Source organism: Notechis scutatus, chromosome 2 (genome assembly GCF_049901735.1).
Source record: "Notechis scutatus isolate UNSWTSFEM ecotype Mainland chromosome 2, rNotScu1.2, whole genome shotgun sequence".
NCBI lineage: Eukaryota > Metazoa > Chordata > Lepidosauria > Squamata > Elapidae > Notechis > Notechis scutatus.
The window spans coordinates 114,121,317-114,138,599 of record NC_142010.1 but is presented as its reverse complement, the minus strand read 5'-3'; the positions used below and the strand labels follow the sequence as shown (position 1 = coordinate 114,138,599).

General features: G+C 36.8%; 1 protein-coding gene across 1 annotated transcript in view; it reads right to left on the bottom strand.

Annotated features, from left to right (window-relative positions):
- ABCC3 (ATP binding cassette subfamily C member 3) overlaps window positions 1–17,283 on the bottom strand; it is a 77,632-nt gene that overhangs the window by 27,285 nt on the left and 33,064 nt on the right. Inside the window, exons 8-15 of the mRNA XM_026667385.2 lie at window positions 16,905–17,123; window positions 15,834–16,011; window positions 9,181–9,342; window positions 7,793–7,885; window positions 6,178–6,381; window positions 3,995–4,141; window positions 2,464–2,551; window positions 24–90 (exon numbers count right to left, since the gene is read on the bottom strand). Of these exons, the coding sequence (XP_026523170.2) occupies window positions 24–90; window positions 2,464–2,551; window positions 3,995–4,141; window positions 6,178–6,381; window positions 7,793–7,885; window positions 9,181–9,342; window positions 15,834–16,011; window positions 16,905–17,123 (1,158 nt within the window). The remainder of the gene's footprint in view (window positions 1–23; window positions 91–2,463; window positions 2,552–3,994; window positions 4,142–6,177; window positions 6,382–7,792; window positions 7,886–9,180; window positions 9,343–15,833; window positions 16,012–16,904; window positions 17,124–17,283) is intronic.

Here is a 17,283-nt window from a genome sequence, read left to right as displayed (position 1 = left end):
ATAATTGAAAAAAGTTTCCTTACTCTTTCAGAGCTGGGTCAAGATCCTTTGCCCAGCTGAATGTTCCATGCCTTATGGTAACTGCATATCCTATAAACACAACAAAACATAAAGGGAAAAAAATGAAGCTGCAATTCTATCCAACAGCTTTTCACAATATGATATGTCAAAATGTATCTTCACCCAAAACCAGCAAGTCCAGCAATATTTGAAAAACATCATCTGGGAAGATTTCTATACATGCATCCTGGTTGAAGGCAGTATGATTTATTTCAGAATAGACATGCACAGAATTATAGCAATAGCAATAAGCACTTAGACTTATATACCGCTTTATAGTGCTTTACAGCCCTCTCTAGGCGGTTTACAGAGTCAGCATATTGCCCCCAACACTCTGGGTCCTCATTTTACCCACCTCAGAAGGATGGAAGGCTGAGTCAACCTTGAGCCTGGTGAGATTTGAATTGCCAAATTGCAGGCAGCCAGCAGTCAGCAGAAGTACCTGCATTACTGCACTCTAACCATTGCACCACCATGGCTCACTGGAAAGAGTATAGATGTTTAATGCCAAAGAAGCAGTAGACTGATTGAATGAATTTGCTAAACAGATTTGAGGAACTACCATGAAAAGTTTACTCTTATTCCCCCCAACTCTTTAAGCAATGTCCTGTCACACGAGTAATCACAAATCATGATACTGAGGTCAGATCAACAGAAAGCAGATTTTGGAAAGCTGAGGGTCTTTCTCTGAAGTGTTATAGAATGTCAGAAGCTTCTGTAGTCTTTTCCAAGTTGCTCTCTGAAACACACTGTTTATGAAATAAGGAGAAATACTTTTTAACATAAGCAACCTTAGCTTAAATATTTATCCACTAACAATAACTAAAACTCCGGTTTGTTTATCAGCCAGTTATAGCTGCTCCCTTAGAGACTACACTCAATACTTGCCTTGCCTCCCCCCCGCCCGTCTTTCCTTTTCCTGCAAATGGAAAAGCCTCTCAAAAATAAACACTAAGAAAGAGTCACCAGGATGGCAAGGTATCAGTGGAAATTCTGATGAGCTTTCAAGTTGAACATAGGGAAAGATGCAGGCTTCGTCTGTGGAGCTGCACGCAATACAATAAGCCTTTTTAAACTTCTGCTTCTTTTATTGAGGCACATGCCACGGAAGCTAGATGTCAGAAAAGGGAAGCAACCTAGAATCTGCCTGCCCATCTAATTGGGCCTGGAGGCTTTTCCATACAGCTACAAGCAATCCTGCACACCTGAAACCTTCCAAATTAAAAACACCCTGGGCAGAAAGGTACCTGGGATAGCCACCACTTGTCTTTCAGTCTGTGTTTGGATGTCACAGCAAAGACAGGGTTTATCAAATGCCCTTGGACTTCCTCAGCCCTCAATGTACTCCCAGCTTTCTACCCTTTCTCCCAGAAACCCCATTTTTATTAATTTCTGGGTTTGTCATCTCATCCAAGACTGGGGAAAAGTGATTAATCTGAACTATAGTTTGTTTGAAACAAATCAGCTTTAAACTATGATTACACCCACACAAACAAAACCGCATCTATTTCTACCAGCAGAACTGGAGGAGGAAGGAGTGAATCATGAGCCCAAAAGACATCCTTCCTGTCACACAAAATTATGGCTTGTGATATCAAAGTGCAATAGAGATGAATCCATTAAGATTTCGGACACATGAAAAAAATACTGTTGTTAAGCTCCGTATTAACCCCACACACATAAACTATCCAAAAATAGGATTAGTTAGTATAGAAATCCATATGTCACATGAGAAAAGATTGCAGAATAAGAATAATTATTCTTAATTAATAATTATTCAGAATAAGATAATAATTATTCTTATTCTATTTGAAATAATTCAGGTGATATAATCAGTTTTGCAGTTCACAGAAGGAATGTATCATTTACGATATCATTTGGCAAGCAAAATGAACCGGATCATCTATTTTATACATTACCATATCTCAAAGTGAGAAGCCTCTATGCACAAGGCCTAAACTGTGAACTGATCTAATTATATATTTCAACTGCCCAAGGAGCAGTGTTCTCTTTTTAAAGCTGAAAATGTCAACTGATTTCACTAAAAATATGTGTGTTCAGACTGCAGATTAGTGAGAATATGATAGATGAACTAACATGAATTCTCACTAGATGCTGCAAGCTTTCCATGCACTTATGAAGCACATCTTAAAAACTCAGCACATTTTATCAGAAAAACATTTATGGAATCCTTCTCAACCTGAAACTCTTTGGATAGGATGAGAATTCCCATGCCAGAATTGCTTGCAAATTATGGGAATTGCAATCCTAATGCACCTGTCAATTTATGATAAAGGGTCTCTGTGTGACCTTTAGAAGTTACAAACTAGCCCTCACTCCCCTCCTGAAAACAAACCCCATTTCACCTTCCATGTTTCTATATCAACCAAAGTAGAGTGTTACCTGGAGTAATTGACTTGGTTTCCACACAGTTTGGATCAAGTTCATCGTGTGACAAGAAGTGTTGAATCCTTTGCAGTGAAACATTTGTCTGGGGAATACATGGGAAAACTGACTGATTTAATATGAGATGGGATATTCTGAGAATCCTCCCAAGGGGAAACAGCAGCTCATGGTTACAATGGTTCTTAGTCTATGTCTCAAACTGTTAGGCTGTTGAAGATATCAGACTAGGCCTCGGGAGACCCAAGTTCATCAGCCATGAAAGCTCATGGGATGACTTACTGGAGGACTCTGGACCAGCCATCATCAAAATTGAGAGGGAACTGGAGAGAAAGGCAACCTATACATTTGGGGGTATATAAAATATATAAAAAAATGGAGAGATGGGCAGATTATAAATTTAACATGTGAAATTTGCTGGTGCAATTGTTGTCTTAATTTTTCTTAATTCAGCAGAATATTTATAGGGGGCAAGACAGTCAGCAGAATATATCTGCATATGATCCAGACTAGATCCAAGTGAAAGGAGACACACTACAGTGGCAGATTCATTTGGCAGGAGTTCAACGTATGTTTTATAACAATTTGCTGATTTTATGACAATTTGCAAATTGGTCCATCAGAGTTTGGATCCCTCCCACAGTCCTTTTCTCTTTCAGCTAGAATTGCAACAACACAAGTGAACATAAATGAGATTAGAAAGGGAAATAAAGCCCAAACGAAGAAAGCAGAGGGATGAATTAAACTTATGTTACTACTAGGCTGTTGGTGTAAAAATGGATTCTTTATCCCTATTTTATATTAGTGTATTAACATTTGTTTTCAACTTCCCATTAAATATTAGCTGGCTAAAGTGCAATCAAATATAGAACACATAAATTTCAATATCAGCAAAATAATCCCTTCCATATTTCCCCACAAATGAAGAACATCAAGAACAATAACCCTCCACACTAGTTTCCCCATAGATTTCCAAGTTTCCCACAACAATACCGCAATACCAACCTACCAAAAGAGGAAGTGAGATATTCTAGGGAGGAAGTTTAAAACATTGGGGCCATGGATGTAAAGACATTGTTATAGGCGGCTGCCTGTCATATACTAGTGGGAGTCAGTCATGCTTCAGAATCTCTGAGAAATTCTTAATGTAACAAGTTAGCTACTGAAAAGGAATGGCCTTTTCAAGTTAAAAGTAGCACTCTTAAGTTAGATCCAGAAAGGAACTCAGTGGTTGCATTATTAGTAAACAGAGTTAATATTTTCCAAGTAACTCAGTCCAGCGATCAATCAGTCAGCATATTGCCTGAGTTTTTTTTTTAATGGTTCCTAAAGAAAGCTATGTAAAAAGTAAGAACTGTAACAGGAGTTAAATTTGGATGCACTCAAGACATATATTGCTATAGCCCGTATGTGATAGTGGTGTTATACATAAGCCAGCCATTGGTCTTATTTATAGTAGATGAGAGAGTCAGTCTTACAATCCTCTTTGCACTCAGTGCAATTTTTTAAAAAAAATAGAATCCATTCTTACCTGTACAATGTTACTAATGACCTGAGGAAGCATGTTGAGTGGGAACCTTAAGATATTAAATAGGGAGAGTGACACAAAGGCTTTCTCTGCATCAAGAACATTCTTCTCATCCACACTGACATAGACAGCAAAGGTGGTCAAGGCAACCTGGAAACCAGAAAGCACAGACTGGTTTAACAAGAAGTCAACAACCAACCCCTGGCTTTGAATTTTTACTTTTTAGACTGTAAGAATGAAAATTAACCACCTGTCTTATGTTGCTCTGTTATAAAGAAAAGAAAGATGGGGCCACCTCAAAAAAACTTAGAGAACTTCTCCAAAAGCTGGAGAAAGTAAGGCGAAGCAGGATTGTTATGGTTTATCTAGGAATGTTTTCTGTGTTACAATTTCCTCACTAGAGAAGTAAAACTTAAAATAGGCAATTGGGATCATCAGCTCGGACAAAATAGAGGCTTGGCACTGAATTATATTGGTGTAATTTTTCTATTCCATCAAATGGATGCAACAGCAGACATCTTAGTTTACAATTTCTATTATATCTGTTAAGCAAGCTGATGCCTTCTTAAAGGCTAGGTACTGAAAATTCTTTCTCATTTGACACCTAAATTTTCATGATGCTGTTGGTGGCTAAAGTTGGTGGGAAGCTGGTTAGAGTAAAAACAAAAAAGATAAAGAGTTAAAAAGTTATTTTTGCTGGTTTAAATCTAAAACCGATGAATATAATTACATTAATATTGAATTTCAGAAATGTTTTAGCATTTAGCTAACTTTTCAACAGTTTGCTAAAAATATACATGCACTTCTTTCTGACCAGCATCTTCAAGAGAAGAAAACTGGGCAAACAAGACCATACATGTCCTGCATGGATTTAGGGGAGCATTTGGCTGGCCACTGCAAGAGGTAGACTATGGCTACTGTTAATTCATTTATTTCATTTCCAAATCTAAATTTATTCATGATTAATGTGTATTCTTTGTTTGTGAGCTTCCCAGGATTTTCAAACAATTATATCTGGGGTCTATTAACAATGGTATTCTATTTTGATTCTCTTATAAATATTGCCAGAATTTGGTAAAGGAAAAAGGCTAGCCAGATAATGTTCTCTCTGTTTATCCCTCACGAGACAGAGATTATGTTTCAGTTATGACAAAAAATAATAATCTAAAATGACAGATTGCTCTGCTATGAGACCTATTTAAGTCCAGCCACCTTCCGTTTCTGTCCAAGTGCAATTTTTTTTGGTAACTCAGAATTTCCTTCTTGTAGTCCCTTCAAAGATGAATCAACCTTCAAATACTCCTGCCTTCCATGAAGAGAGTATCTAAGCATGGATGAGTCAACTTGCCATGGCTAACTCACCATTGGGACAACTTGACATAGGACAATTCAACAAATACAAAAGTTAAATTAATTTCAACAGAACCATGGCCAATAATAATAAAGTAAAGAAAATCAATCCAGAAATACAAGAGTTACACTAATTTTGATGACAACATGGTCACCAATAATAAAAATACCGTGTTTCTCCAACAATACGGCTTCCACCAATAGGAAGCCCCAGCATGATTTATTGGCATAAAATCAAATTAAGCCCCTCCCCAAATTAAGGCCCATATTAAACATGCGAAATGGGGTGGGATGGCGGGGGAGGAAGTACTTTGTTGCATGCCGCCCAGATTGCTCTGCTATGAGACCTATTTAAGTCCAGCCACCTTCCGTTTCTGTCCAAGTGCAATTTTTTTTTGGTAACTCAGAATTTCCTTCTTGTAGTCCCTTCAAAGATGAATCAACCTTCAAATACTCCCTGCCTTCCATGAAGAGAGTATCTAAGCATGGATGAGTCAACTTGCCATGGCTAACTCACCATTGGGACAACTTGACATAGGACAATTCAACAAATACAAAAGTTAAATTAATTTCAACAGAACCATGGCCAATAATAATAAAGTAAAGAAAATCAATCCAGAAATACAAGAGTTACACTAATTTTGATGACAACATGGTCACCAATAATAAAAATAACAGAATGAAATGATTAATAGTGTTGAATTGTCCCATGGCAAGTTATCCTGCAATGAGTTGGCTGTGGCAAGTTGTCCAAGACCTATCTAAGCAACCCTTTCTAAAACTAACCTTCCAAGTATTTGAGAAGTCACAAGAATAGTTGTTGATATGAGACCTACCAGAAATGGGGCGCTGATCCAAGCAAAGGTTGATATAGAATTTAAATAGGCAGATTTCTTCAAAACCCGAAGTTCATTCCTCCGAATCTCCAGTACTTTTTCTGCAAAGGATGGTTCCCAAGCATAAAGCTTGAGTACTTTTATGCCACTTAGAATTTCATTCATTAGCTTAATGCGGGCATCTTTGTACTTCATCTGTTCCACCTAAGTGAATGTAAAGAATATCATTAGCTAGTGACTTTTATACATTTTGCCCTGTGCTTCTTACAGAGAGATTTCCATAGAATCAGACAGAAAAGAATCTTGAAGAGGAAACTGGTACTTTAAAAACCTCCAGTTTTGATGCAAGCATAGCATTTTTGCCTAGTGTTGGAAGCAGCTGCATTGGTTACCAGAACAATAATTATTTCTGTAGAGGGAAAGGAAGTAAAATCTGTATTTTTCATAGGAGAGGACCAAAGCTTGATAGATCAGGTACAGTAAGTCATTCAGTGTTTTCAGTACAAAAGTTCTATAGTATTTGCTATTTCTAAATGGGCATCTTGGTGACAATGCTTTGCAGTCCTTGGCTGGATAGACTGACTTAAATCAAAACACTTTAAAATTGTTTTGAATTAACAAAGGAAAAAAAAGATATCATTGAATCAATCAATGATTTAAATGAAATTTATCACTGATACAGTTTCATGTATCTGTCAGACAGTAGTGCAAATCACAAATTATATATAGACTATAAATATTAATATTTGAGTTATGATCAAATTGCACCTTCCGTGATATAGATAACTTTTTAAGGTATGGCTTCTCTTTACAGATTTGGATACATATATGAACTTACTTATTATGGTCAAATTATTATGTAAGAAAAACTTAAGGTTTACATTTTAAATTTATTTTTAAAATTTAAATTCAATTTAATTGAAAAATTAGCTTTTAAATATTTTTTTTATTTATAAGATCACTTCTCCATTTTCGACCCAAAACATTGTATACAGTTTATGCACCCAATTAGTTATCATTATGCATCCAATTGGGTCCACAGAATAAGTGGACTGGGTGGTACAATTGTTTAACTCTGACCACTTTAACAGTTTACGGAATGGCCTTAGTGGAGATGTTTGCTTGACTCATTCTCTTTTTCAGATGTATTGTATGCTAACCATTTTAATCCAATGAACATTGAAAAGAAGATAGAGCTTTTACATACAAATATCATATTGGTTTTATTGCCTTAAGACTATACTTCATCTGATCTTGAAAAGTTATGCAGATCACCGGGAAATCCTAAGACTATAGTCTAGACTGGGAAATTGAAAAATATCCTAAAGAAAGATATGGCAAACCAACTATATATAGTGCAGAAAATAAACAAGTTCATAGTTAAGTACAGCTTCATTCGTTATCAGAATAGTGAAAACCCACCAACAGACTAAAGTCAAGGAAAAGCCCAGATCTAAAATCCTGAAAGGAGATGCATGGGCAAGCTCTCCATGATGAACGTATGTTGCTCTTCTGACTAGTCTGAAAACAATTGTCCTGCCTTTTTTTTTTTAAACAAGAGATTCATTCAGGGACAGAACTTCATTAGGAATGATCACTATGGACATATGTTTACCTGGAATGCTCTGGTTTTCATAGCAATTACAGCATTCAGTGGGATGAGTAGAACCATCACAGCCACTCCTGCCAACACAGAAGGCCCTAAAGCCTTAAAAGAATGTAAAATACATCCATTATTATTCTCGTCACTTGAATTTAAAAAATGATGGTAATCATCATTCAGTACTCTTCAGAAAAACTTGTAGGCTTAAAATCATCAGGAGATGTTCAACAAGGGATGTAAGGGCCATGAATACTCTTGCCTTCTCACAAAGGATTTTTCTCTACAATGTAGAATACATAGTGTAGAATACATAGGAATATTAAAACTTGGTGTTTTTGTTTTGCTTTTTCAAAACGGGTCCTTGGCTGCTTTTCATTGGCACTCTAGACAGAAACATGTTGCTGTTTTCACCTTTAAAAATGTAACAACAAACATATATATCCTTTGGTGGCAGGCAAGGTACTGTACAGAGTTGACAGCACAACAAATATGTGCCCACAAAGATGTTTTTCTGTTTGAGATCACTTTCACAGTAGTGAATAAACCAGAGATTATAATGCTGCCAAGAATGTGCCAAAAAAATGGTGTATTTTTAGCTGTTGTGTAGAACTTGTATTTTTTACTCTGATTCTTTCCAGTCACCACTAGTAGCTTTTCAATTGAATGCCTTTATTGCATGGGAGTTTTATAATATTATTACAAAACAAATAGGAGGTTAACCATTAGTATAAAGTATAAATATTTTAATGAACAGGAAAAATGAGGTAAGAATTCCTCCTACCCCCATCCCTAAAACCATTGCTCTTTTACCAGTACTACGATCATACCTTCCATATTCCAGTTGTGGCTTTTGAAATCTAAATCTATTGCTACTAATCTCCATTGGCTGTTGTATCCTTGGTTAACCACTTGATTATTAAGAAAGCTTCAAAAACACATGCTTTGCATTATACTGGAAGCAACCAGTTGTCTGTAAGACAAGTTCCTCTACTAGTTTCTCTAGTACAGTGATGGCTAACCTTTTCGTCGTCGACTGCCGAAAGTGCGTCTGTGTGCACACACACATGCCTGCACCCATAATGCATGTGTGACCCCCATGACCCTACGCATGCACGCACACCCCCGTGTGCCCCGTGACCCTGCGCATGCTCATATGTCTTCCACATCCACTCCGCCTCCTGCGCATGCACGGCAGATACCCGACAATCTGCTGGCTGGCAGGAGGCACGCACGCGTGCGCAGTGGAATTGAGCTGGGGTGACGGCTCACGTGCTGGCAGAGATGGCTCTGCATGCCACTTCCAGCACATGTGCCATAGGTTCGCCATCACGGCTCTAGTACAAGATCAGATTTAACGTATTATTTTTACATAGCAAGAAATCCAAGAAAAAGTTCTATACCTGCCAGAGAAAGTATAAAGCAAGGCAGATTTGAAGTGGTGCAGACCACAGCATGTTGAGGAAGGTAGTCAGGTCCATGAATCTCTGGGCATCCACTGACATCAAGTTGACAATTTCTCCAACAGTGGAAGAGCGCTTTGCTGAGTTGGTGATGACTAAAGACTAAGAAGACAGAGAGAAGAATTCCATTATGCATTCTTTTCTTCTTCTTCCAAAGGACTCATGACGGTGTAAATGTTCCTCTTCTTCACTGTTTAATCCTGAGAAATAATGACTGGGCCAGGCTTACCCAGTGAACTTCATGGCCATGTAGGGACTTGAATCTGGCTTTCTCTCTACGTTGACCCTCTAACCTGTGCAGAAGACTGTCCCTCATCTCATTAATTATTATAGCACAACCGTTCTATCTTGATATGCCTTTCATATAATTTTCCTGACAAGGAATAGGGACAGCGATTCAGTACGTTTTCAGCTACATTCTGCAACCATCAGCAAAATTTCACACTATATTAATCTAAAGCAAGCCTCCAAAAACTTGGATGTGATCCTTCGAGCGTTCCAAAATTTTTCAACATATTGTAATTTTTAATGTAACAAAGGGAAAGATTATTAAATTTGGAGGAAACAATCATATTCATTACCTAAATTATTTTTAAAGAAATGTAAACCAAACCCAATTTATCTTTTTTGATCCCTTCCTCCCAATTCTTTCTTCTTCTTTGCCATATTCCAGTTACTGGCTTTGGAATGTAGTTGGGTGACTTAGCTTTTGAATTAACAGAATCAGAAAGAAAACAGAAATTTATTTTAGAAGCAATTGGCCAAAGTGGTAAACAATCAATAAGGTATTAATAATCTCTCTTTCATCTTAAAAAAAGGGTAAAGTTTTCCCTGCCCAGTTGTGTCCAACTGTAGGAAGTCTTTACTCATCTTTGTTTCTTAGCCAAGGAGCCAGCATTGTCCAAAGACACTTCCATGGTCATGCTGCCAGCATGATTACATGCTAAGGTGCACAGAACACTTATTACCTTCCCACCAAAGCGGTACCTATTTATCTACTCACATGTGCATGCTTTTGAAATGCTATCTGCCTTTCAGAAAGTGTATTTTAAACAAAGAATTCTATAATACCAATGATTTAGGAAAACATTTTAACTACATGTTTTTACTCTCACCCAAGAAGCGCATTTTCTGAAACATGGCTTAAGGGGATATTGGTAGATTTTTTTCCCCACTGACTTGCAAATGTATTTCTCAATCACAATATTCTGAGAAACTTTCTTCAGTTTTATCTAGGCTACCGTTAAAAATCTGTTAGTTACCTATATTACACCTGGGGAAATAATTCCCTCCATCTCCCCAGCTATAATAACAAAAGAACAGTGCCTGCCATATAGGGTTGTTACATGAACTTCTGACATACAATATATAAATATGAAAGACAATGTGTCTTTAGGAAAGAGAGATTTCACTCAGTCTGCCTTTAGCTAATAAAACTCATTTGGTTTGGTCACCTCTCACTCAGTCTAAATTATTTCCCGCAATGAAATTAGGCAGTAAAATTGCAGCAGGCAGTAACATACATGCTGCCTTGAGCATCTGACAAAAAAGAGGATATAAAGCTAATATTTTATATAAAGGATATAAAGATAATATTTGAGGATATAAAGATAATATTTGAAACATATTATTTTCTTATTGGAGAGTAATGTAATGACTTTCATAATAAGGCAGCCATTTGGTCTAGTGGGTTAAGGTACCAGGCTAGAAACTGGGTGACTGTGAGTTCTAGAGTGATGAAAGCCAGCTAGGTGATCTTGGACCAGTTACTCTCTTTCAGGCCAATCATCTTGTATTGTTATGGGGGGAACTAGGAGGAGCAAGGAATATTATATATGTTTGCTGTCTTGAATTATGTATAAAAATAATAAAGGTAGATATAAAATAAATAAAAATAAAGCAATAATAAAATATTTATCACTCTACATATTGATCCCCATAATATGATATTCCAAACACATCCAATGTCAACTGATCTGTGGCTTATAAACTACCTGGCAAATGTCGTTCACAGTAAAGTTTCTCTCCCACATCAGTTATTTATTTGAATGCATAAACATAAGCCCATTAACTCTAGTCAATATTGTGGCTTAAGATATATTTGGCAGTTGTTCTCCAGAATAATCATGAAACAAAAACCCAGCTTCTTTCCTGCCTTAGTCATTTGTTTATATATATATACAAACATAAGCCCACTTACCTAAAATACAATCTTAGTTATACAAATAGCTTGGAGAACATGCAAAATATCTGAATAATTGAATGGGGGACATTCAAAACATCTGAATAATTGAACGGAGAGCATGCAAAACATCTGAATAATAAAATGGTTTTACTCAAAGGAGAGTCATTTATGACGCTTTCAGAAGCAGCTGTGGCAAGGCTACTAAGAACTTCATGCATATATGAACATAGCTTAGAATATGTGCTGACGTTAAATCTCATTACAAACACACACTGCTCACTTATTAATGAGGGGCTGACTAATTGTTCAAGAGTGATTTTCAGTTGCGCAAAATTTATTTAATTTGTAGATACGCAATTTGAGATAGATAGATATAGATAGATAGATAGATAGATAGATAGATAGATAGATAGATAGATAGATAGATAGCCGTCTATTTGTGTGGATGAGTGGTAGTAAGAATGGATGAAAGTATGCTCAGTCTGGATGGAAGAATGGGTTTTCCTGAGGAAATAAGAGAATTGTAGAATTAGAAGAGCACAATCTGAGGTTGAGATAGCATGGTTTTCTATAGTATGATAAAGGTCGTAATAAAATATTTATGTAATTTTAAGAATCATTGTGTTGGAAGTGCCATATTGAGTATATGTAACCCAGATGATGCCTGGAAATGCCTTTATGGGTTTCAGCACAATGAGCATTTTATAGGAAAGAAACAGTAGGTAAAGGAAAATAGTTAGCTTATCATTAATTGTTAGAACAGGAACATTGAGAAAATAAGATGAAATCAAAAGAGCAATTGGTTGCAGAGGGATTCAGTTTTAAATGGTTTTTGTATGCACGGTTGAGGGAAAGAATTAAAACTATTTGGAACTGAGCAGCATAAGACAGAATTTGAAGTTGAGCTGTGTATAAATAATGAACATGTAATTGCTAAAATGTATAAACTGTTATTGAAATTTGAAATGGAAGAACAAAAAAAATGAAAGACTGTATGATAAAAAGGGGTAAGAATTTTGGACACAGTGTATTGATGAACAGTGAAAAATATGAGAGTAAAAGATTGAAATTTACATTATGTTATAATCTGAAACAGAACTTTTTATAAAATGATGTTCTGCTGGTATATGACTCCAGAAAAATTATTTAGAATTTTAAAAAGTTATTCAAATTTATTTTAGAAATATGGACAAGATCAAGGGTTATTTTATCATGCCTTGTGGACTTGTAAAAAAAAGCCAGAAATTTTTGAGTTCAGAACCAAAGAATTTTAAAGATCGACATTCAACTGAAACCATAATTTTCTTGCTGGGATTAATGGACAGTCAGTTAGAAAAGAGCCATTTTTATATATGATTACTGCTGTGAGACTGTTTTATGCACAAAAATGGGAAGACTCTGAAATACCCACAATGAAGGAATAGTTGGTGAAGTTGACAAAAATAGCAGAGATGGCAAAATTAACTTATTAAAGAAAGATCAACAAATACATTCATCAGTGACTGGAAACCCCTTATGGACCTTTTGTTGAAAAAAGAGAAATGAACTTGTGATTTATGGGTTTGAAGATTAAAAAGAGTAGCTTATGAAAAGAAGGAAATTATGATGTAATCTTAGAAAGAGAGAATAAAATAATAAATGTATTTACAACTGCTGTGAAAAACAAACAGAAGTCCCTTTCCTTTCCTTTTTCCCCTCCCCTCCCCTCTCATTTTCCTTGTTTCTTTTCTAATATTTGTACTGTTTTCATCTTATTAAAATTTCTTCAATAAAAATTATATTTTTAAAAATTATATTAATCTGCAAGGCAAAATTTCATCCATCCCAAACTATGGGTGCATTATACAGTGTTAATTATCATTGGGATGACGTGCACATCCTAATCTTGCAAATGATTTGGTATCTTACAAACATGGAAATCATGTGGTAAAATTAGCAGTTGGAAGCATAGTCCAAAAGCAGCATCAACAGCAATATTGGTGATATGCAAAAAATAACGTGAAACACAATGAACATGGCTAACTAGCTCTAATTATCTGACTGAAACTATCAAAAGGCCTATAGGTTTATACCACCATACTATAGTATTGGTACATGGATATACTGCTGAAAATGAGTGCAACCAATGACTGGACAAGACCCCCATCTTTGGGTCACGATTCTGTTGTGTCCCCATCCAGTAACGTTGTGAAAGGCATTACTTCCATCTGACTTGGTCTACTATAAGCCTCTTATCAGGACATTATAGAAAAGCAGCCTGATTGAATTGCTTTTAGAATACCAGCCAGGGCAAAACATGATAACTAGATCAAGAAGATGAAAAGATAAGTAAGGTGCATGTCAAAATCAAGGAAATCAAAAGAGATCAAGAGTTCTGGAGCTGTCTGTCTCCTTGACTGGAGCGGTGTTACTGGTTCAGAGACCACAGTTGGGAGACAGATTAAGGAATCCTAGGTAACAAAGAATAGACATCAGGAGAAATTCATGTAGGCATGGAATGCATTTCAAAGTATTTCTGAGTAGACTGCAAATGCTAGACCAGTGTTTTTCAATCCTGGCAACTTAAAAGATGTGTGGACTTCCAACTCCTAAAATTCCTCAGCCAGCAAAGCTGCCTTCAAGCTGCCAAGGTTGGGAAACACTGAACTAGACCATGGAGCAGACCAGACCAGGGTGTTCAGAATTAGAAATGTCAGAGCAGTGCATAACTTAATGTTTCCTAAAATCCATTCTCCAAATTCCATTCTCCTCTGCTTGTCTCCCTCTGTTTTAACCTTAACCAATTAAGATTGTTCTTCCTTTGCCACAAAGCCAAATTTAGCCTTTCCGTTCTACCCACTCAGCAAAATCTCTGGATTATATGCTGTTCATCTTGCACAGTAATAACAAGGGTCATATATTTAGTTTTCCCTTTTGTTGCACCTGAGGCACTCACTTCCTGTGGCCACCCATCTCTATCCAGAATCTTGTTGCCTAAGACTAAGTTATTCACCTCTTGTCATTCTGACCTGAGTCAGCTACAGTACTACTAGTTTGTCTCTATATAAATCCTGTACAAAATGGTTTGTCTTTAGTTTTAAGGTCTTTCCTGGCCTTGCCCTGTATGCCCAGGTTGGCACATTCATAGCTCCCTAGTCACAGATTCAATCTATACCTGCAAAGCAGGGAGAGTTTTCCAATTTTCCATATTTGGCTATACAAAAGCCTTTTACTCTGTCCTAAATGACTCAATTGGTTTTATTTGCTTAAGAAGTCTCTGCTAAAACCTCTGCAAATATCTCCCTTTTTTAAAATTCTAAAATGTGAATAATTTTTTTTCCTTCAAAAAACTTGCCTCCAAGGCCAATCTTACAAAGCCAATTTTTATTTCCCACTGAAATTAAGACTGAATTTATGAATTAAACTGAATGCATCATCCTGGTAATTATCTCCATTTTCATTTTTTTCTCATGCCTGGAATAGAAATTTAAGATTATAAACTTCTTGGGGGAAGGGACTACTTTGTCAGTATAGTGCAATGCATCATTTTATAAACTATTATAGTTAAACTTTGTTCTGCCTAATCTAATTATTTCCATTCCTTTTTATAGTGCACATATGATGTAGCAGCATTTGGTGAACAACTGATCTTTAAATTATTTGCAATTAATATCAGGCCAAAGCATCGCTAAAATCAATAACATAATTAGCTCTTCGTTACTTTGCTTTTCTGTACTAAGCAGCAGCTGGTAGATGGAAGAGTATTTTGAAACAGGACAGAGCTGCAGTAATAGATGGCTGTAATATATGACACACACTTTAAAAATCCAAAAATTGCTCTAATTTGGCAAACTAGCTCTAGGGCTGATTTACTAATTTATCAAAAAGCAGCAAAAGTCTATCAGGATGTATTTAATATGCACAGTTATCCAACACTCATTTGCCATTTGTTGACTGTACTTCCGGCAAGAAAGTCAACTAAATATTAAACCACTTCAGACTCTGTGAGAGTGTATATACACACAGAGAGATAAATATTTGATCTACAGCCAACAGTTCTAGTGTACTCATTGTTATTTTGAGAGAAAACACAACCCAAAGGTCTCTGCGCTCTAGACCAGGGGTCCCCAACCACCGGTCCGCGGACCGGTACCGGTCCGTGGAACAAGTCCTACCGGGCCGCTGGCTTGCTGGGCGCCGCCATCTTGTTTTGATGAAAAAGTGCTTCCGGTGAGCTTTTCCGGGTAGAAAGCTCACCGGAAGCACTTTTTCATCAAAACAAGATGGCGGCGCCCAGCTGATGTCGGTACTGGGCCGCGCCATAAAAAAGGTTGGGGATACCGGGCCGCGGCGTAAAAAAGGTTGGGGATCACTGCTCTAGACCGTCTGTGACCTCTCCTGATATGTTAGGACACATGCTTGCTCTTACCTTTCTATAGACCATCCCTACGATGCCTGTTCTCAGCCTCATTCCAGTAACAAAGCAGTACTGGAAATGGTGGTGAAGAATTAATGTCTGCAGCACAGCAGAGAAAAACATCAGCGCCGCAATCAGGTATCCCCACCATAAGGGAGCATTTTTATCCTTCACAAAGCTAATTAACATGCTGTTTAAAAAGAAGATTGAAATAAACAGACAACACAGAGAGGAGAAAATAAAAATATTAACGGGGCAGAGCAAAACATCACTTCCTTGTAGCCCTCTGGTAGAGTAGTCCCCAAACAACAAACTTTACCTCTGTGAAAGAACCAAACTTTATTCATGTGTCCAATTATGGCCAAATATAATCTCAAACACTTTATTTATTTTGTAATGTTCCTTTGTTTTCCATTAAAACATTTAAAGTGAAAGAGACATGCATTCATAGAGCAGAGATAGGAGAGCTGTGATCCTTGAAATATTGTTCAATTGCCAAATATTCAATTTTCGAAATCCCTTACTTCTCCACTGTGCTAGCCAGAGTCCATTTCAGTGTATGAAAGTAATAAAAGTATAATATTTCATTGGACTAATATGGAGGGTGCAGATTCTGAGAACTGAAGCAAATTACAGCTTCACAGTATTGCATTTGCAGTGAAGTATGCACATGTGCAATTTTTACCCTTGACAACTTACACTTGGGAATCTGAGCAGCGATTCCAAACAGAACTGATTTCCCCTTAGAAAATGCATTTTGAATATGAGTAAGTCTAAAAGTGAATTGGAGAGAAACATGGGACAAGGAGAATATTATGTCATCTTCTCATGTTATTTGCAGGCCTAGAGGGGAAACCTTCATATATTCCATTCAATCCATCATTTTTATTCACAAGCAATCTTCTCCAATTTGGCCTCCTTCCCCTCATGTCTTGGGGATCATGTTCCCAGATTTCCCAAATGACTGCAGAAAGCTGTATGTATGTATGTATATACTCTAAAAATAGGTATGTATGTATATATATACTCTAAAAAGTGTGGAAATTTTCTTGCCAGAGAACGAAGGTTGAAAATGGAGCTTACCTTAGCAACTGAGGATTGACAAAAGACAACAGATCTTGGATTACTTTGAAGAAGGAGCCAATTAAAAAATAAGGGCCAAAAGTTCTGAGTAAGGCTTTCAAAAAAGAAGGCTTTTTCTGCTTAGTGGGGATATTTAACATGAGTTCTGTTTCTCCTGGACTTTCATCCATGTGATTCATCTCCTGATTAGAGTCCTTTGTATAAGATACATCATGTTTCCTAAGACAAAAGAACACATTCTTTCAGTCAATTGAAAAGAGGAGTCCTGTTACAAATAAGAAACTTGAAGAGCAGGACAAGCAGTCTTGGAATCTGCAAATGTAGCTTTGGAACAGCTTTAGTAAGAACACTACTATGGCACAATAGGAGCCACCCTTTT